This window comes from Lagopus leucura, unplaced genomic scaffold (genome assembly GCF_019238085.1).
Source record: "Lagopus leucura isolate 7727_CA_CO unplaced genomic scaffold, USGS_WTPT01 Super-Scaffold_73, whole genome shotgun sequence".
In the NCBI taxonomy this organism is placed as follows: domain Eukaryota; kingdom Metazoa; phylum Chordata; class Aves; order Galliformes; family Phasianidae; genus Lagopus; species Lagopus leucura.
This window is the reverse complement of record NW_024962252.1, coordinates 97,097,170-97,119,097: the sequence shown is the minus strand read 5'-3', so window position 1 is coordinate 97,119,097 and position 21,928 is coordinate 97,097,170. Positions and strand designations below refer to the sequence as shown.

Genomic DNA, 21,928 nt, shown 5'->3' with positions numbered 1-21,928 from the left:
GGACAAATCAGCAATATGTATTTGGGGACCCAGATGCTTTTACTTTTTGATGTTATTGAAATAGATCCAGCAAAACCAGTACCCTATCATATTATCTAGGTGAGGTAAATTTAATATGGAAAATCTGTAGTAAAAACTCGACATTTTGTTTTCTCCTTTCCCACCAAAAGCCACTTGTTTTGAATTTGAAATTGCTGATTTCAAACGAAGAGTCAGCCTCAATTCTCTGATGTTGTTGTACCCTCTTGTCTAAAGTGAAAATCAAACAGAATATTTGCAGAATCCTAAGTCCTTCCATTGGGTTTTGAACTGTTTGCTCTGCACCCATTGAACACTGACCAGAGTTAAGGGTCACAAAGAATCACCCAATTATTGAGAAGTCTCTTGAACATCTCCCCTTAACAGGACTGTAGCTCTGGTGGCAAAAAGGTTCTCACTCCTTAAACTCTCCTTAAAAACTTAATTGTTGCTGTTTCAAGATCATTACTGAAGACTCATTATTGAAGACTGCAGGCTACAAGTAAAATTAAGATACAGCCAAGCACCATTTTTTCTCAGTGCCTTAAAGATGAGCTCTTGAGCTCATTTCTTGTGGGATATGCATTACAGTTATCTCACAGCAGAAGTAATAGCAAATAATGAATTTCTTCATGAAGAGAATGACTTGTCCCCTGGAGCAATCCTAATGTGTTTGTCCTAATTATTTTATTTGCTCTTTTTTTCCCCTCTTTTTGTCTTGCTCTGAAAGAAGTGCCTTTTATCTGTCATTGTGTTCTTATTTTGAATCTGTCCAGTGACTTTGTCAGTGAAGTGACTGGGAAACCACAGTACTGCTTAGTACTGTGTATGCTTAGTAACAATATGTATATATATAGTCTTCAGAGTGCTTTGGGCACGAACATCACTATGGAAAAGAAGGCATAGGAATAGATATGTTTGATGTAAAAAAATTGTTTCTGCTAGGGGAGAATCTTAAAGAGAAGAAAGGCTTTGTCATCCATCTCCCACTCAATTTCAGTAGGCTTATAAATGTCCTGCCTCTTAGAAAACCCTTCATATTTCTTTATTTAAAAAAAAAGAAAAAAAAAGAAAAAAAAAGTTTATTCTTCTTGTCTACAGTGCAGCGGAACCTCAGACTGGAATTAGGTTTTACTGTGCAAGCAGTCTCAGTAATTATTATATGAGGTACCAACGAGTGGAAAGGAAACATTCAAGTTTTCCATTTTCCCTGTGCCTTTCCCATTGCTAACCTATCTCCTCTGTGCTCTGGCCTCTTGGAAGCAGCTCCTTGTGCCACATGATGGGAGGCAAAACACTGGGCTGCTGGGTGATGGCAGCCTGCACTCAGTGCCACCGTGCTGGGACATAACCCTCCCAAAACTCAAGCCGATATCTGCAGAAGAATGAAGAATATATGCAGCATCCTCTGATCTCTGTGTCCCAGCTGTTATCCTCTGGCAGCATCCCAGCTTCAAAACCTCCAGGCCAGGAGTGTGAGGGAGCTACTGATTGCCAGGAGAAAGCTTTTATCACCTGGCCTGAAAAGGTGACAGCTGAATGTGATAAAATGTAAAGGTAGCCATGCAGGCATCCTGTAGGAAGTGAATCATGACAGGTAAATAGCTGTTAACTATTATTTTGGCAAGATGCTTTAAGCTATTTGGGATTTTTTCTTTTTCTTTTTTTTTCTTTCTTTCTTTTTTTTTTTTTAAGGCAATGATTAAGACTTTTTCATGGTGACATGAAGGAAGAACTGCTGGTCTGCAGCCTTCTCTAGGGAGGGGGATGAACTGTAGGCGTATGAAATTGGGGCAATAAAGAGCACAGATGAGTTCATTTCAGTCGCATATCAAGCTACTTAGCTCTGGCAGTATTTGGCAGCTGAATTATGAGAAAAGTGATCCAGGAAGCTCAACAGATATGGTGGAGGTGTTTGTTTTTCTGCCTTTGCCTCTATTTTTCAGTGGGGTGGGAGGCTTTAACTTGAAATAGAATATACAGAATTTGTCTAAGTTCCATCATAAGGACAGCTATACAGCTAAGTCTTCTAATAGTCTTCTTATTATAAATATTATAAATAAATCTTCTTATTTTCCTGTCAACATGAGAACAAAGTTAATGAAAGAGTTCAATTTACCCTTTAGAAACTTGCAATCTCAAAGATAAAACAAGAACAACAAAAAAACAACAACCAACCCTATCTGTATATACGGTGCCACATCTGTAATTTATGGAAATAACTTTAATTCTGCCCACATAAGAGCTTTCAGCTCAGATGGGAGCATCTTTTTTTCATTTCCAGTCTTGCCTTTACGAGTTAGTTTGTGATCACAACTCCTTTTTAGCACTTGAGTTAAGAAAAGAAAAACACACAAAACCACAGCTTTCCTAATTAGTTTTTGTTCTCGCTTGGAAACAAAACCCCAAATTTTAGTAGATGGAAATTAAAAGCAAGGTTCCGAAAACATATCTTTGTTTCAGCAGATGATTGCTAACTAATAAATGAAAATTATTAAGCATACTATGGGAGCATAACATATTTTAATGAATTAAATGAATTAAATCTAAAATGAAATGGACAACAGTAAAACCAAAATTTTTCAACATTATTTAATTAAGAATCAAGCGTCTGGTTTTTACCAACAAAATTGTCATGGCAACTGTCAACACTGCCTATGGGTTTTAGTTGTAACGAGCTGCTGTTTCGTCCCATGTTTCAGACATTCAGCAGCCACGCATTTACACGTTAGTGCTCCAACAAAGTGCTGGTTATCAGATGTGCCACACTTGTGTCACAGAATGGCCTGGGTTGCAAAGGAGCACAGTGCTCATCCAGTTCCAACCCCCTGCTCTGTGCAGGTCGCCAACCAGCAGACCAGGCTGCTCAGAGCCACATCCAGCCTGGCCTGAAATGCCTGCAGGGATGGGGCATCCACAGCCTCCTTAGGCAGCCTGTTCCAGTGCTTCACCACCCTCTGGGTGACATCTCCCATTCCTCTCTATCAAATGGATGAACAATTACAAGGGCACAGAAAGCTGGATGAACTGCAGTTACCTCCTTCTCTACCTACCTTCCCGGAGCCATTCTGTAATGCACTTGGGACACCATTGGGATCTGTCCGAGGCAGATCTCTTGCCCTAAATTGACACATCTGGCAATTTTCCTTTCTCCCAGTCATTCCCACTGTTCAGAGATCTTGTTTACCTTTACTTTCTTCTGCCCTTTTCCCTCAAGTCTGCTGGTTTGTTTGTTTCTTTGCTTGTTTTTCCAGGCCTTGCTTAGGAGCTTTCTTTCACGACTGTTATCTACTAAAATGTCACTGAAACCATCTGCTTCAAGCTGGCTCTGCTGAGCAACAGTAGCTCTCTAACATTGTTTGCACAGACATCCTTTCCAGACAGACTCCGTCTTCAGCAGAGAACTCAGTAGCATAAAACCCAAACAAGCCTGGTAAACCTGACAAACGCATCCCTTTAATATAAATGGACCACATATTTTCATTACTTTTAGTACCTCTCTGCCATGGCTGCCTGAGCTGAACATTTGTCTATGAGGATATTAAGCAGTGGCTAAGAGTCAGATTCAGGAAACGACTTCAGCACATGGGTAATCATATTCCCATTTAGTAACAGACGCACACGTTGTAGTACCAGGGAAATCCGTGAGGCTTTCAGCACATGCCTAAATTTAAGCATACTCAAATGCTCAGTTAAACGCTATTTTCTTCCAAGGACTTTATTGTTCTGTTTTGTGAATGTGAATTTTACACATAAGCTATTTCTCTCTGTCTTTTTTCGAATTGCAGACTTGTAAAGTAAGCATGGGAGATTGCTTTCACTGCTTATCTCAATGCCTTTCACCTTCTGCCTATCAGACACCATGTTATGCAGCAGCCCTTCTGTTGCTCCTTACACCTAGACATAATAAATAAAATAAAAACTGATTGGGAAGGAAATTATGCCTCTCTTTGCTCAGCCCACAAACCCTGCAATCAGTGTATTCTGAAAACCACTTCTGATAGTCTTCTACTATTTGCATTATCATGTCATTAATTTAGTAGAATTATTATAATTCTGGTCTACTCTGGTGCTTGGCAGTAAAAATTTAAATAGAAAAATGTGTGTTGTGAGGATTATGCCTGCAACTTGAAGTCTAACTAATTAGAAAGTGTGGACTAGGTTTCTGGTGTCCTTTATGTTTACAGTGTCCATACAGTCCCATGCAGTGATGGCATGAAACATTTCATCTCTGTTCTTCATTTCTGTGTCTGGTAGCTGCCAACCCTTCTGGGTACACATAACTTACAATATCAATCAGAAGCTATTTGAATGCAAATGATACTGTCATCATTAATGTGTTTATAACAGTAATGTTCCTATAGCATAAAACAATGAAAAGGTTCAGATGGGTATTTTGAAACAGGGCAGAAGATCTTGAAATTGCCTAAGATAGCTGTATCCCAAGCTCTTTAACCTAGAGCCTCGCCACAAAACTATGTTTTCCTCAGCATCATCATGTTGCAATCTTTTTACTGTTGTGCTTGAATGGCCCAGATGTGTTTTCTGAAAACCCACTGTAAGACAGCCATGGCTGATTTGGCAGTCAGCCCAACATGGAGCAGTAGTGGATGTGCTCTCCCTCAACTCATTTACTGTAGTCTGCTTTGCTTTCCTCATCTTGATGCTGCTCAGTATCAAAATAAACCAGTGTAAAGCCTGCTCTTAAAGGCTGTCATGGGATGATCTGCAGGAAGGCTGATGCACAGTCATCATACCTTTAAGATATTTGTGCAGGAATCTTTCTAAGTGACTTTAATCCTGTAGTTGAAGTGGGCCAACTCACAGCAGTAGGTCAAAGGGAAGTTTCTGGTGGCATGTACTGGATTCTCTTTATGGTGTGCATTCAGTTACACAGATACTCAATTGTTTTGGATATACAGAGAAAGTAGGGCTCTACTTGCTTTTCTTCAGATACACCTACTTGTTCCCTGTCTTAGTAACTTCTAAACAAGACTGTCAAGCAATACTCCTGTCCTCCAAGCCATGTTTTTCTTTTTGTAAACTATGCATCCAATTTTTTCCTTTCAAATCTCTCCTCATCTTTTTAGCCTCATTTATGTTGCTCCAAATGCAGGCATTATCCATAAGCCTGCTTCAGAATCCAGTTATAGCCTGGTTATATGCTTAGTTCACAGCTTCACAAGGACAGGTTTAAGGGAGAATAAAACTTGTGCAAAAGGATGCTCACGTGATTCACTCATAGTACATGAAATTGTGTCCATCTCTTCAGAATGCTGCTGCTCACATACCTGCTGGGATGACCAACTGAAGATGTGAGCAATATTAATCTTGTGCTTAGGACTCAGTTGACTTCTGCAGTGAGGAAACGAGTTCTTCCAACTTCTTACCTTTTGGTCTTTTTGGCATGGCCCTACCCTGTGCAGTTCCCAATAAGAGAAATACTTATCATGTTAGTACTTTGATGACCTCACACTAAAAGCCAACTACTTGTTGTAAAATAGTCACAATGATATGATTTAAGGGTTACTTAGAGATGTAGCCAGCTACCCATTTGGGACCTAGAATTGTTAAACTAATGTTATATCACTTTTTAAATCACTGTTGTAGTTTTAACTGGTAAAACCAGTGGTGTTATTTGTTAGCTTTCTGTAAGATAAGCCAAGATGTATGGGGAAGCTTTGTCTCTCTTAATGGATGAACTGATGTAGTTGGAAAAACAATATGCAGGTTTTTTGATCCATCATATCTGCTATATTGGTTGTACCTGGGAGACATTTGATATTGCATGACGCTGATGAGTAAATTGGATACAAAGTCAAAATGGCATTTCTGAAGCAGACTAAAACATGATTAAATGCTTAAGTATAATTACGAAGTGGGAATCATTGTTGAAGGTGATTTGTTTCTGGAGATATTCCAGAGGACTGGGGCCAAGAAATGATCTTTGTAAGACCTTGCTAATTCCAGTACATCAATGTACTGATAAAGTTTGTAGGTTAGAGAAGGAAGTCATAAACAAAAAAAGAGTGGAGTGCTGACTGATCTGATCTGGGTTGTTTGGAAAGCTCCATGCTTTCCAAAGTAAATTTCCATAGTACATTTCCAAAGTAAATTTGGAAATTTGGAAAGTAAATTTTACTTTCCAAAGTACATTTCCATAGTAAATTACATCTATTTCAATAAAGTAGAGTAACATATATATGGGAACAAAGATCATCAGCCATACTGTATGTAATAACAGCAGTCCTGAAAAAGGTTTGAGGTAGATGAGAAATGTATAAGTTGGCTTGGGGTGGTCTGCTAAACAACTGGGATTCTCAGTGGGGAGGAGACTGAACGGACACCCTGGTTGATGAAATACTGGGTATCCACTAAGAAAAGGAGAGCTATATAACATCCATTTAGCACTGGCCTGACCTGAAATATCTGGAGCTGAAATATCTGGAGCAGTTATAGTTCACAAATTGAGGAGATTAAATGGGAATTGTTGAAAGGCTGCTTCACTGAAAGTAATTGAGGGAGTGCTACCTAGATGTCTTTATCATCACTACCTTGAAGTTACTATTAGGGGAGGAGAAATTTGGTAAAATTTCAGCATGTCAGCACACAAATTCATAATAAAACCACTATCCAGTAGTCAATGCAGGACCAATCAGTATTCTAAAGAAGAGGCAGAGTTACAGGTTTTTCTGCAAATGACTGTAAGCAATCACTATAACATCTCCACAGTGACTGTAATGGAGCAGTCTTGATTTTTAACTCAAATCTATCACACCAAGTAGAAATAAAAAGGACTATGGACTAGAAGCAAAAATGGATACATGTAAGTTCTACAGCTTACATAAAGCACCGGGTTAGAAATCCCAGTGGTGCTGTCTGATCTTAAACTGCTATAAACTTTGACTCAGAGAGACATATTGGAACTGACTTTTCCTGGTGCTATTCAGATTTGACTTTTTAACTCAATCTTTCATAATTTTTTTTCCCCACTCTTTTCTGTAAACATAATTGGAACCATCCAAGCTCAGCAGCATGAGGTTTACAAGCTAGAACCAGCTGGCTCCATCTCTTCATCAGTGTAATGTCCCAGCCCTATATGTTCTTTGGTAGCACTGACTTGCAGAACAGCAATGTCAGCTGGCAGCAAGGGATGAGAGAAGATCTGTGACTAAGTCAGACTGCTTGCCCAGATCTGTGATGTGGCCCTAGTTTCCAAATGAGCAGGATCTTGTCTTGCTAGTTTGATGGAGCTAGGAGGGCTGCTCCATTGCCTTTGTTATTGGTTCCTCCTTTGAGTTGGTAACAAAATGGATACATAGCAAGCAAAAGAAGAGCGACTAGGAGGAAGAAAGTCTTACATATATTCTCACATACAGGAAATTTTATAGTAGAGAAAATCCCACTTGGCTGCTTCTGTTTTAATTTCCCTCAGCTTCTCATCCTGAGGAACAGCTGTGAGTGGAAACCAGAGGGGCCTCCATTGGCTGGTGAGACATTGCCAGCAGCTGTTGCTGATCTGAGAGCCTCACAGCCCCTGAATCACCTGGAAACAAATCAAACTGCAGGGTCTGCTTTAATGCTGGGAGAGATGTTGTGAGGAGAGGTATTGCTGAATATTGATGAAAGCGAGCACCTTGGCTTAAAGAAATATCATATAAAGTTGTTTTAATAACTGTGTATGCTAAGAACAAGCATCTAAAATCAGGATTCTATTGATGTAATGTCTTAATGAGGTTGCAAAGATGTTTTCCTTCTTTATTGTGCCATTTCTCATATTTTACCTTTCCCCAGTGTTTGATTTTTTTTCCCCAACACCAGGCTTTCATTTACAGCACTTCTGTTGATTTAAAAGGGCTTTGGATCAGGCTCCGAGTTACCATTTCCCTTCTGTTTGAAGAGGGATTTTCTTTTACCCAGAGGAAGGAAATCAATAATTTGTCATGGCAAACTAACACTCATTTGGAACCACAATCACATGGTGAGCTTTTCTGTCGTTTTCTAAAGCTTTGGAGGTTAATGGAAGAAGAGTCTTCCTTGTGATCTTTGTTTTCTTTTGTTTTCCCCAATTGATTTAGGTACTGTACTCCACTGGGCCATTTGTAGAATGGATTGTGGTAAATTTATCACAATTTGTTTTAAAGGCAGTGCTGCCTTACTGCGCTTTCTGTGTCCTAGGTTGTTCCCAGGGCTCCATTCAGGGATCAGTCTGAGGATTAACTCTTTTTTTTGCGTGACAAATTAACATAGTCGTAGGAACAGGTTATCATATACCTTGATGGAACAGTGAATACTCTGTACTATTCATTTCCATTAGGAGTTTTGAACAGGGTAGATTTCTATTCAGCAGAGCTCCATTCCCCTTAGGCACAGCCACCTCTCTGAAATCCCCCCAGCACACCGACCCCATCCCAGGCTGTCTGCACAGGTGCAATCCTGCCGTTGCTTTCCTTGCATTTCGCATAGAGCTTGTTGTTCGAGCCCAGAGCCCCGCACTCGGTGCTCCCAGCATTGTGGGGGCCCCGGACCCAGAGTTTTTCCCCTGAATGCTTCTCTGTGCGTCGGTTTGTGCCAGAAGGGGCACGGGAACCCCGTGCTGGGGCAGGGTGCACCTGCCGCTCATCGGGCTGGCTACGGGAGCCAGGTGCTGGCACCGGACCGCGCAAATTGCCGACAGCTGCCCAGGTGCGTTCTACTGGAGCATTCGACCCCCCAGCCTTACAGCTGCTGGCAGTCAGAACCCGCTAAGCGGGACAACCCCCCGCCGAGGGAGGCAGAGCTGGGGCTCGGGGTGGGGCTGCCGGGATGCTGAGCGAGGTTGGCTCCGGGGGGGGCACTGCGGGCTATGCGATCGCCAGCCGCGGGCGGGGGGGAGCGGGGCGATCCTGCCCGGCCGTGATTGGCAGCGCGGCGGTGTCCCCTCCCGGCTGGTGCTTCCCCTCTGCCGGCTCCGCGTTGAGGAGGGGCTGGGGCTGCAGCGCCGGCAACGCGCACACCGCCGCGCCCTGAGCAGCCCCTGCAGCCCGGCCGCTCCCGCCGCTTTCCTTAGCCTGGGAATTTTTTTTTTTCTTTTTTTTTTTGGTTGTTATTTGTTTCCTTCCCCCTCCCCCCCACCTCGCATATTCCCCTCTTGCATCTTTTGGCTGCTTCCCCATCTCGCCCGCCCGGCGCCCTCCCCGCGGGCTGCCTCGGCGGGCGCTCAGCGCGGGGCCATGCCGGTGGGGCCGGCGCTGCTGCTGCGAGGCGCCTTCGTCCTCCTCCTCCTCCTCGTCCTGCTGCTGCTCTCCCTCGGCTCCCCGGCCCGGGCAGCCGTCTACACCAACCAGTTCTTGGTGGAACTGCACGGCGGGGACCAGGCGGAGGCCGAGCGGGTGGCGGCGGATCACGGCTTCGGAGGGGTGCGCAAGGTAAGGGCTGCCCGGAGCCGCTGGGGAGCGGGGATGGAGCACGGCCGCGTCCTACAGCCGCACGGCTTCGGGAGTCCGCAGCCGCTGCACGGCAGTCTCCCGGGAGGGCGTTCTGCTCGGACTGGAAGGTGAGGAGTTTCCCACATGCTGGGTAGCTCGGCGGCGTCTTTGGACTTCGCTACGTAAACATCCTCCAATTGAGCTCTCATCCTGCGGGGCTCGGGAGCGGTGTGGGGCAGAGCGCAGCGGGGGCCGGGCCGCCCGAGAGCTTCCTGAGCACGGCTGGAATTGAAAACTGCTCCGAGCGCTGAAAATAATTAAAGCTGTATCTCCATGGAGAAGCTCGCACACGATTTAAATGGCAGATTTCTTAGGGATTTTGACACTTAAGTTTGAGAGGCTGGCAGCCTCCTTCGTGTCCCTGTTATTCTCGTGGAGAAGTAGGACATTGTCAGGGCAGAGAATCCACTTGATATTAAGCGTGGTATGCAATCAGTGCACATCGCAATTTGATGTAAGTTGGGAAACTTCGAGTTCCATTGGAGGCTGTTTTCTCTCCTCAGGTCCTAGAAAGTCCTCGGTAGCTTTTGTGTCAAGGAGTCCCTGCCCAGCTCCTGGTGAGCCTTGCTGTGCTAGAAATCTCTAACACTGCAATAGTAATCAGAGCTCTAAACAGTCTAGTGTACAATCAGTGGGTCTAATACAGTGTACTGGTCGGGATGATTCGTGGCAGTACTTGGTTGGAGGGGTGTGGAGGGAAATAGAGCTCTGTGAGCATTATTTGGGTTTTTTCTTTCCCTGGTAGTTATGCAATGAGATCCTGATCTGACTTCCAAGGAAGTGAATGGAAATTGCGTGCTGAACTTCAATAAGTGAAATGATTTAATCCCCTGGGATACCTGTGTGTCTGTCTTATGAAGTGAGACTCACTTCCTCAGGCTGCCTTGACTCCAGTGGGGGCTTGTTACAGAAATGAGGACAGTGTCTTTGTTGCTTTGAACACCACCACTGCCTGCTGCTGATAAGATGCTTTTGTTTTGGGCTTGTCCTGGTGGTGGTGGGGCTGCTCTCCTGCTGCCTTTGGGACAGGAGCTGTTATAGGGATTTGGTCATGTTACCTGAAACTTTGTAAATAGTGTTGTTTGGTCAACAGTTTTCCCTTGTTATTGCTCTCTGCCTGCACTCCTTCCTTCATATTCTGTCCTATCCTGGGGGTACCTGTCTGATAAGGCCTCAGGAGGAGGGAAGGGTACCTTGCTGTGGAGCTGAATTTCTTTTTACCTTAGCTAGATGCTTACAAATGCTGCTGTGACCATGTTGGGAAGAGATGGGGAGGGGGGGGGAAACGACTGTAGAATGAAGAAGAGCAGCTTCTGTTACAGTTGTCTTCCCAGGGCTTGCTAAGATGCATACTGATTCCACATGGAAATTGGTTTTTTAGCTCGTCTTGGCAAGAACTGGAGGGAGATCCCCCAGGTATGTGGGAGGAGAGGATTTGCTTTCCTGTGCCTATCTCAGGGATGCTGTGTCCCTTGGATGCTGGAGTCCCATGGAACAAAGCCTTGCAGAGCTGCGGTGCTTTCTGTGTGTGCTCACAGCGAGGAGGAGGTGGCAGAGGCTCTTGTACTGTGCACGTGCTGTCCCAAGAGGTTTTCAGGTTACATCATCCTAGTCCTTGAAAAGCTAGAAAGCCTCCCACCCTGTGCCTACAAATCTGAGAGAAATTACTGCCCTGCTCTCTGCAAGGCAGAGATTTTAGGGAGCGGGAGGAGTTCCTAGAGTGTGGCACTTAGCTGAGGATAATCCATCAGAGTCTGATGGCAATCTGCAGAGGAAATCTGAACGGGGAGACAGGTGGGTGTCAGTAAAAGCGTGTGCCATCTACGCAAGTGTCTCTTCAGTACTGCTGGATAGAAGAGCCTCCTGATCTGTTTTGCTCTCATTGGGCTTATCTAGCATCTCAGTTTATAGTCTGCAGGCCTCACTTTAACAGTAATAACAGCAGTGCAAAAAGTTAAACACGGACATGTGTGAGCATACAAACAGAGCTGGGAGTGGTAAACTCTCTGGGTGAAAGTACCATCTATAGAATGTGCTGTCTACATTCTTGGAAAATTAGGAAAAAATTATGCAAGGAGAAGTGATTTCTTTTCCATGCTTCACATGTACTGTTTGGACAATACACTGCATTATTTATTTAAACTAAATCCAGTTACCCTTACCAATACTGAGGAAATACTGCTGTCTGAAAGCGGTCACCTTTGTTTCAGTGCAGGTATTTTCCTGGCAGTAGTAAAGGGCAGGTACAGCTTTTTTTTTTCTGGAAGGATTTAAGATGTGTAGAAGAGGGATTGCTTTTATACTTGTTATATATCACAGATGTGTGTTCCCATGTCTTTGTGGGAGCTGATTTTTAAATTACATATTTTTAGTGCTCACGGCTTTTCCCTGATAACACACAAACTGTGCACAAGTGCATATTGCGGTTATTTAACAACAAACTTCTGCAGGAATGCGAAGGAGAACATTGCCTTGAAGATTAATGTCATGAACAGTGTGCTGTGCTTTCTAATTGATTCCTTGGCCGTGTTCCCTGCCATCATTCCAACGCTTCTGCAAGACTACAGGTGGGCGAAAATATGCGTTTTAAACGTGGTGCACATTTAATTATTTCAGGAGGGCTCGGTGCTCACATAAACAGCTGCCTGATTTAGATTTCGGGCCCTAACATGAGGCAGAGTCTCAAGAATGCTGACCAATTTTCTTTAACTTTTCCTGAATTGACCTCAAATACAGACTTCTGCAAATCTAATGGTGTTGATTGTTTTTTAATGTTTACAGTTTTGCAGTCTGTTTGTGCGTACTTCTGTATATTCCCTATGAAACAAATGCTGTGATAAAGCATGTTCTTATTTAAAATGCTTATGCCATCTTCAAGCAAACAGGAGTCAGGAGGCAACCCCCTAATAGCTACATCATGTTAAATTGTGAGAACTATGAAAGGAACGACTTCCTTTTTTCTGTTTGCCTTCTGGCACCTTACCACCAGAATGCATTTCTTAATGCGGGCTGAAAAAAGCTGCTTTTTGATCTTGCACTGCAGTTCTTATTCCTCTTTACCAAGGGGAGCTGAAAGAAACATTTGGATAGGTCTCATAACTGGAGATCAGAGCTCAGGCATCTCTTCCATTTCACCAGCAACACTGAGGCAGATACAATCTACAAAATGCCACCATATCTAAATATTCTGCTGCTTGTAGCACTGAGATGAAAGGTTTTATAACAGTTGGTATTGAGTGGCCTCAGATTTCAGAACATGGGGAATCTTATGTCACCCAAAGTGACTTTCTGCTTTCAGTTTTTTGCTTAGGAGACTGCTAGTTTAGGACCAAGCTTTATGGAGCTGCCTGTGACTTTATGGATGAAACGATGGGAGCTCATGTGCACTTACACAGTGCAGACACCATTTTGTCTAAAGCAAAACTTACCCATAAATAAGCCAGAATTCTTACTTGGGCAGCCCAATTTGTCTGCATCTAATGTGGAAACAGATGATGAAGCAATGGAACATCCCATGCAAAGGAGAGTCAGGGAGCCTGTCCTCCCCATATGAGTCCATTGGAGTCTGAAGACTTGATGTCAAGTCTCAGACTGCAGTATTTCCATGCGCTAATATGTTTAATAATTAATTAGCTTTGCATTTTATGTTGGCCTGGAGGGAAGGGTGTTTGTTTGCACAAAGTAATCCTTCATTGTAGAAACAGAAAAAGCCTTTCTGGAACTGGAAGGTACAATGTTACTAAGGAAATGTACAAAGAAACTAGGACAAGCAGAAACTTCTTGCAAATACTAATTGTGCAGCTACCAAGATTTCAGTAGGTTTCACCATAAAAGAAAATGCTTCAGTTTTCGAGGGTGAATCTGAGCTGATGTGTTCAAGTTAAGGGGGAAAAAACAATTAACTGTTAGGGAAAGTTTGATCCTGCTGTGGTAAGATGTGCTGCTGGGGGATGATGGATAGCTCATTTTTCCAGAAAGACCCTGGAAGAAAGTAATTTTGGAGATGTGGAGGGAGCAGCCACCGGGGTCTGGACCCACGTCAGTTCCATGCCTGCAGAATGCTGGCAGTGCATGGCCAGGCTCTGGCTGGGAATTCCCATCGGCTCCTGTTTACACCCTAGAGAAGTGTTAGAGGAATTAATTCAGTTATACTGTGGCAGCAGGGAGTTTGCCTCATACGTGAAACAATATATTCCTTTCAAAATGGTGCTTTTTTGTTGTTGCTGTTATATTCTATTTGGCATTCCAACTTGGACATAAGAGCAGCAACAGTAGTGAACACTTCAGCTGGCTAACTGAGCACAAAAGGTCCCATGTTACTTCAGTGCACTTGCTCAGACATGTGAAAGCTAGACTCTATCCACATAAAGAAAACAAATGCTCATGCACATCCCTCAGCCAGTGTCTGCTGAGCTCCTTCCCTATCAGAGACCCAAACTGGCTGCTTGCTGGCGGTGAGCATTCTGTTTGAGGTTTAAAATAATTACCTTGTCAGCTTTCTGTAGCATCTATTTTTTGAATGCAAAACAAGGTCAGACTCCCCTGCTATGGATCCCTGCTGTAATTGCTCTATTACTGTTTTCAATACATGGTGTAGTTCTGTTTCCTGGCAAGACATGCAAGTTAAACCTTACTTTTACAGATAAGTTTTATTTACTGTGTTACAGCTCAAATGAAAAATTGTTTGCTTGTAAAGCTGCTTGTGTTTTTATTTATTCCATACAGCCTGAACTCAATGGCAAAATTGCTCATGTGACAGAGAACCAGGAAATGCCCCATCAGACTTTTTTCACTTTTTTTCTTCAAGCTGCAGCCCAACTCAGGACATGCAGTGATTTCTTTACATTATAATTAGTTTTACCAGTGTCAAGGAGAAAAATAGAGAAAATGCACAAAGAAGTGACCAGCATTTCCAGATACTGTGCTCACACCAAAACAACAAGGTATGCTGGGGTCTAGTTTGAGACTTTGCCTGATAAAAACTTGTGCAGCAGTGTGTTGCAAGGCACCAGGGCTGGCTTGCAGCTCCAGGGTCTGAGGGCCTTAAACTGCTAAGGAGCACCAGTTCCTGAAGCCTGGATGCAGCTGGGTGCCTCCTGCTGCTTGCTCCCTTTCATCCTCAGGCAAGGAGAGCAGCTCTGGCAGTTCCTAGCTGCCCCCAGTCCTGAGCTAGCCTCCTGGGGCTGCATGCAGCATTGCATGCAGTGACTTCAGCTCCCCAGATTATTTATCTCCATGATGGTACATGGAGATCTCAGTGCCATGCATGTAAGGTTCGTGTTCTGTGCCAAGAGAGACAGGCTTGGTATACAGAAATAACCCCTTTGCTTTGCTTTAAGTCTGCCACTGGGCTATTTCAGACCTGTGCTGTGGAATTTATAGTTATTTTAATATTGGTGCTAGATAAATGAAGACCATTAGCATGGTGTCACTGCCTGTGAATATACCACCCTGCTGGCAGCCTAGCATCTCCTACCTTTTGCCCACACAGTTTTCCTTTGTGACTTTCAGGCTGTTTCTGGATGCTACATCGTATGGGTATATTAACTGCCTGTATGCACTAAAGCTTTGTGATCCAAAAGCAGTGGCTCAGTCTGGGACTCTGGTGCTGTTATTCCTCTAAACAGGTTTTCCAGATGTTGAGAGCAGTCTGGCTGTTCCCCTAAGAAGCAGTGTGGATATCTGTGGCTTTTACTTACGCTTAAGTCAAATTTGTCCCCAGTCCCAAATCTATGCAGCAAAAGGATAACTACTTTTGTAAAAGAACCCTGTTTTGGATGGCTGTTGTTTGGTATCAGAGCAGATGGACAGATCTTACTGCCATGTGACAACCAGAACCAGATGGTTTCAGTTACTCTGCATGAGGTAGAACATTTTGTTTCCAACTTGGGAGTTCACATCCATATCAAACCTCTAGACCAAAATAAATTGTCAGTGCTCTCCCAGCTCAGAGTGCTTCCATGTGAGAACTCAAGGAGTCCCCTGGTATTCATTTGTTAGCAGGTAAATGGTCCTGGAGACTGACCGTGCTGCTAGGCTGGGTGCCTTCAAGAAGCATGGAGATAACTGTAGGATTCCTGAATTTATTAGATGTTATCTTTTAGAAGAGCCAACTTGTGTGAAGGTGGAGGATAGCTTTGTGTCTTCCTCTCAAAATGTGCAGGCAATAAGATATAATACCCCATCCATCTTAGAAGACTGTTTTAACAATACTAATGTGGTTAAAATGGGAAAGCAAACCCAACTGCAAAGCTGTTATCATCAATGTAGGAGTGCTAATATGTTTAACAAATGCCAGATCAGAGCAATAACAGCACAAATTTCATTTAAACTAGAACTTTTACTAGTAAGCCTGTGCTGATTTAAAAATAAATAAAATATATCAGACTTCTTGGAACAGTTATAGTGGTAACGCTTGATGTGGCAGTTAAGTGGAAGTTTGCATGCAATCCTTTTCTTCATCCATGTATGGAATTATTCCAGTTAAAATGAATCTGTACGACTCAAGCGTCAAATGCTCGTAATTAAACACTTACAAAGAAGCTGCTGAAATATATGTGGGATTTATTTGGTAGATAGTTTCAATCAGTGAGTTCTGAGACATGAGCATGTTCATGGAAAATGCTGTGAGCTGGAAATCAAGCCAGAATGATTAAGTGAAAGATAAATTGTGCCAGCTCTTGTTAAAATAATAGAGCAAGCAAGCCATCTTGTGCAGGTCTGGTTTTAGGACAAGTGGCTAATTTCTGTGAGGGCTGCAGTAATCAATGGCTGGACTGTACGGATGTGAAGTTACCTTTGTCACGCAGTGCTGTCCTAGTCAACAGAAAGTTCTGTTCTATTTTAGCTTTTCAAATAATGAATAGGTCAGGTTTCTACAGGATGCTGGCTGCATCTACAGGATGGTGGCTATAAATACTGCAGAGAGCAGCCTGGTGCTTCTATCTATCACTGGCCTCTGGTGGGAGGAAGCCAAACTGCTTGACTCTTTGTCAAAGATGGGATTTCTCCAAGAAACCTGAAGTAATCTGGTGCATTGGTCTTGCTGTAAATCAATGCGAGCTCTGTGTTTAACTCTTGTAAGTTCATTGAAATGCTCCTGGGCTGTGCTTTGGGACGGAGTGAGCTGTGTGAAATTCTGCACAACCACCTTGTGCTGTTCTGCATGATGAAACCTGATGTGGCCATGAAGTTATAACAGTCACTCTGAGTCTGGTTGGAGTGAGCCCTGGCTGTATTTTCAAGTAGTGTGAGCTTATACCTGGAATTAGGGAGTACAAGCTAGCTCAATCTTACCGCTTATATACGGGGCTGTAAACAGCTCAGGTGGACGGCAGTATTGCTACTTTAGTCACACAAGAAATGAACAGGGACATAATGTTCTTCGTCATGTATTATCTACCTTCTCAAACAATACCTTTGTGTAAATGTTACATCCTTAATTTCTTTGTCCACAGAAAGCAAATGGAAAGAGTGACCTCAGTGTTTGCATCAAACCAGTCAGCAAAAGCGCATTACCAGTGCTCATGAGTGAGTTAGATTATTTGCTTACCTGATGAGTAAAAGGTACTGTGTCACACCTGGCTTCTCCTAGAGTGTGCAACGAGATTGTGAAAACTGAGACCCAACAACTATGTATGCACTAATGATAAAGCAGAGAAACAGGCCCTGTTATCAGGGATGCACTCGATATCAAACTAGAGCTGGGCAGTTGAAACTCTTAAATAAGTAGTTTTAAAAAAAAGGGGAGGGGAGGAGTGAACAGGAGAGGATGGGGTACCGTGTATGCTTTCTTGATGAGAGTATCCTCCTTTCTGCCTATTCATCCTTCATGAAACACAGGTGAAATGAATTGGTGCAAGTCTGAAATAGCTCTATAGCTGAACCCTGCATTCAGTGTTCATTGTGCAGAGCTGAGTACAGCTGAAGCTTCTGCCTAAGGCTTCCAGCTACATCCAAGATGTGGTGAATTAGCTATAACCTTTACTTGTCCCCATGGGGACCTTGTGCTTTCCCATGTCAGTTAATCTAAAAAATGTCTGTCAGTGAAATTTAGCAACTTAGAAGTCACTCTGAATCAACTGTTATGCATAATTGTCGTTTCTGAGTTTGGGTGGAGAAGTGTGACAAATTGGGGCCTGAACATACTTGCAGGCTAGAGGGGGGGAAAAAAAGGTAATGATGAAAATCAGTTGTTTACACTGGTTAAATGATGGTTGTGAGCCTGGACACCATCTGAAGATTGATCTTTACAGCATTTCAGTCTATTGATTTTTGCATTACCATTTAGACCCTAAAACTTCACAGGTGACTGTACTTCTAGTTGTAAGACCTTTCCATTTCTCATGCAATTCAGATATAGTTCAGAATGAAGTCTAGACAGAACTGATACAGATTGTTTTCTCTCTTCTTTCTGATGGGATTAAAATACTCAATTTCCTTATAAAATACCTTTTTTTCCCTTCTAACTGAAGACATTTTATCCACATTAAATATATTGGTAGAGAAACCAATATTCCAAGCTCCAAAAACTGAAGCATGCTTAAGTAATTAATTAAAAACCTATATTTTTCCATGCCTAACTGATGTAATAAAGAAAGATCAGCACATACTGGATTGACCACAATTTCTGTCAGCAGTAAACGTTTGTCATCCATCAGTTTGTAACAACAAATAGTAAGAAGACATTTCATAGTTGACTGAAAGGTCAGCGAGGAAGGGAAAGCTGGTGATACAATTTGCTTTCCTTTCTCATCATTATTGCTAGCATCTGGGCAGATTTTGTTTATCTTTTATTTACCATCTAACACAGAGCTCTTGAACCCACTCACAGCTGTTAGCCTCCATTGTGAAGTGAGGATCGTACAGGACATACCGGAGCTGAGATGAGTTGTCTCCAGTTCATGACAATGCGAGTAATGGACCCATTCATCTCTGACATGGTCTTCTATTAATATGGACAAATGTCCATGACTTTCTGCTACCACAGTCAAGCAGCTTCACAAAAGCAAGGAAAACAGCAATGCTCTCAAATGTTACTTTTCCTTGGCTCCACTGAAAATGTTTTCTCGAAGCTTCCTTGCACTGCTCTTTTCAAACCTAGTATCTTGTCTCTTTTTTTCTTTTTTTTTCAATGGGGCAGTTTTGTTTTTAGCTACTGCCCATCAGCTTTTCTCCCATACAGCATCCATTTTTCTCCAGAAATTGAGTTTTTTTTTCTGGGACCTGCCAGACTTGTTTCTATTGCTAAACCATACTGAACTTCCTTGAGAAGAACTTTCTATCCATCAGCTATTGCTTGACAGCCTGGCACTAAATAGACACGGAGAATAAAGGGTTTGTAAAGAGTTATGAGCCTTTCTTAAGTGTTGGGGAAGGCCAGCATCTCTACATTAGTACGATTCACCTTTTTTGTGCTTTCTTGAGTAGTTCTTGTCAGTAGCCAGCTTATTTTGGTTCGAGCTGCTTTTATAGCTGTATTTCCTTAGAGTTTGAGTTCATGACTTTGCTTTTAGGCACTACATTAGCGGAGCACTTGCGCACACTTGTCCTACACACTTTACTGTGTGGACATTGATTTTAAACATAATGCTGAATAACGCTTTGCTGAAATTCAGAGTGTCCTTGAGTAGCTGTCTGAACCCCTCTCCATCTCTGAGATGCAGATACCAGTTATTTTTAGCAGGGTTAAGCTATATCTTAATGCCGTGTTTCAAATGTAACAAACTTTATTTCAAGTGTTTTATCTTCATATTCTTAGAGCTGATGTCACAGCGGACCTTGGAGTAACAATAGGAGTCTATCTTTTTAGTTACATCCTTAAAAGGACAGAGAATTGTGTTGTAGATCAGAAGAGAGGGAAAACAACTAGTTAGTACTAATTGCTGTCAATATTGATCGACCTTTGTTAGAAATAAGCCGTGATCACTGAAATGTGCAGACTATAACTAAATTTATTATAATTTGAATTTTCTCTATGGCACGCTGATAGAAGAGATTTGTCATGTATTATTTAATCATTAAAATATTTACCAAATTTCAGTTTTTAAAGAGATACCTGATATATATATGTAGATTTACCCACTAATAAGTATTGACAATGGCACTTAGCATTTTATAGTTTCAATAGTGCTGTGCAAACATTAATTACATGAATTCTATCAATAAATAAAAATAGGTAAACAAGTACTTATTAGACTATGCTATTTTACATGCAACTGAAACAAGAATATTAACAGCTGTAATTGCCTAAGCTTCTCCTAGCATTAGTAGAAACAGGGATTGCCCAGCATCTCAGAGCACTTGCCAGGGCTAAGCTGCAAGAAGTATTTAATCTATAATTGAAAATCATGCCCTGCGAGTCTTAGTTTTGGTTCTGTCCTACAAGTGCCGCCATGGGGGGGAGGGGAAGAGCCAAGAGGGAATAGGAAAATTAAATGCTCCTGGACAGGGTAATAGTGGTGGGGAGGATATTTGAGGTGTGAAAAATTTCACAAAATATTACCGTCTTCGGAGATGCTTTGAAAACGCAGAAGGGCCTTGAAAGAGCAGCAAGAGACCCAGAAGCACCTTGTTTCTCCAGTTAGGAGATAATTGTGAATAGCATTAATCTTGTTAGCCTTTAGTTGTAAAATATAAAAATAGCAGATCCACTTCTAGGGCACCATCTTTTTTTTTTTTCCCCACCATCTTCTTAAAGTGTTAACTGTCATGTGTTAAATGAACTAATTAGCTAACCTGGTCAGATTCTGACCAGTTTTCTGTCTGTGATGTAATCTGTAGCGCGCAGCTGAGCTACTAGCAGGACCAAGTTAAGAAAGTTAAGTTTAGGGGCAGATACTTCTCCAAAGAATGTCTGGAGTCTAATTTCTGTTTGCTTTTTTGGGTATGAGTTTTTTGTTTAGTTTTTGCTTGTTTTGTTGGTGCTCTTCTTCTCATAGGATCCTCAGCATCTGTGTATAATGGACATAATGATGATTACTGAGCCTTCACTTGAGGCTTTCAATCCAACAGTAACAATCACCAACTCCAGGTAATGGTGATCTGGATCAATCCATAGAGTCCAATGTAATTGCTGGTGCATAAGCAAGAACATTCGTCTCTAAATCCGAGAACTGTCCTGCTTTGGCTGTATTCAGCAGTGCACGTGACAGAATCAATAATGTGTTCTGTGGTTACCGAGGAGTAACAGATAAAACTCTAAAATGCACAGATCCATTCATCTAAACTAAAATGTCTCTTTTAAAAGCCTGAAATGGCGTGTACAAACTGATAAAACTCACAGCAAATCCACAACCTTGTTGCTGATGACTTACACGACTGTTGCAGGCTTTCAGGATAAAGCTCTTCAGCAACAAACTTAAGTGATGTGAGCACAATAAAACGTAAAAGCTTAGAGTCATTCAATTGTAAATCAAATTCCAAACATTGTGAACTTGAGTCCAAACCAATGGTGCAGTTTCTTGTAAGCTCTTGCAAGCACTGTGTGTGACAGTGTAAGAACAATACTAATGAGAAATTGAGAGTTGTACTTTTGGTATCAGAATTGACCCTATCTGAATATGGGTAGATGTGCTCTTCTTACAGTCTCTGGAGCAAAAAAAAAAAAAGGTGCTCCTGATGCACAGCTCTGCTCATCTAGCATGGCCACCTAAAATAGGTCAGATGAATCATGCTCTGAAAGTGCCTTTTTTTCTTTTTCTTTCTTTCTTTTTTTTTTTTTTTGCAGTGAATTGTATGGGGAGCTCACATGAATTCTGAATTTCACATGGACAGACTGGACATGTAATCATAATTCTAGTCAGCCAAAAGCTGGTCCCTTTTCTTCCATTTACATTGTGCATTTACTTGTAATCTTGTGCTCACTGTATTCAAAAGGCACTAGGAAAAAACCTTATAAAATAAAATCTTGTTTGGCAGTCTTTGGATACCACATCTGCATTTATAATGTTTTATTTATAATGTAATGTATTACTGCCTGTTGATTGGAAGAACGTACAACAGAGATAAAAACATATGCAAGTAGCTAAGCCAGGCACTTCTGAATTCATCAGTAGAAGAAATGCTGAACTGTGTGAATCTCAGCTGACTTTACAGGGATCGTGTTGTGTATAATGGATGTTTTAATGAGATTTACATTTTGGAGGTGTTAAAGCTGTGGCTAACACCTCCACCTGCCAAATTTGCCAAGCTAAATAGGTTTAAGTTTGATTATTACTTGGATGGAGACAACTAACACGTAGCACAGTAAGTACAGTGTGAAGTGGGCCAGGAAGACCAAATCAGAGCATTGAAACATTCAATCCTGGAGCCTGGTTGCTGTTTGGAGCTTGTGCAGATTCTACCTGAGCTCCTTTTGCTGAGGCTTTTGAATAATTATAATGAACTAATGAGAAAGCGTGAAATCCTTGCCTGGGGCCTTGGGCACACTGTGGACTGTGTTT

General features: G+C 42.2%; 1 protein-coding gene across 1 annotated transcript in view; it reads left to right on the top strand.

Moving 5' to 3' along the window:
• Positions 1–9,230: 9,230 nt before the first annotated feature.
• PCSK2 (proprotein convertase subtilisin/kexin type 2) overlaps positions 9,231–21,928 on the top strand; it is a 93,202-nt gene continuing 80,504 nt past the window's right edge. The window contains exon 1 of the mRNA XM_042894097.1: positions 9,231–9,425. Coding sequence (XP_042750031.1) covers positions 9,231–9,425 — 195 coding nt within the window. The remainder of the gene's footprint in view (positions 9,426–21,928) is intronic.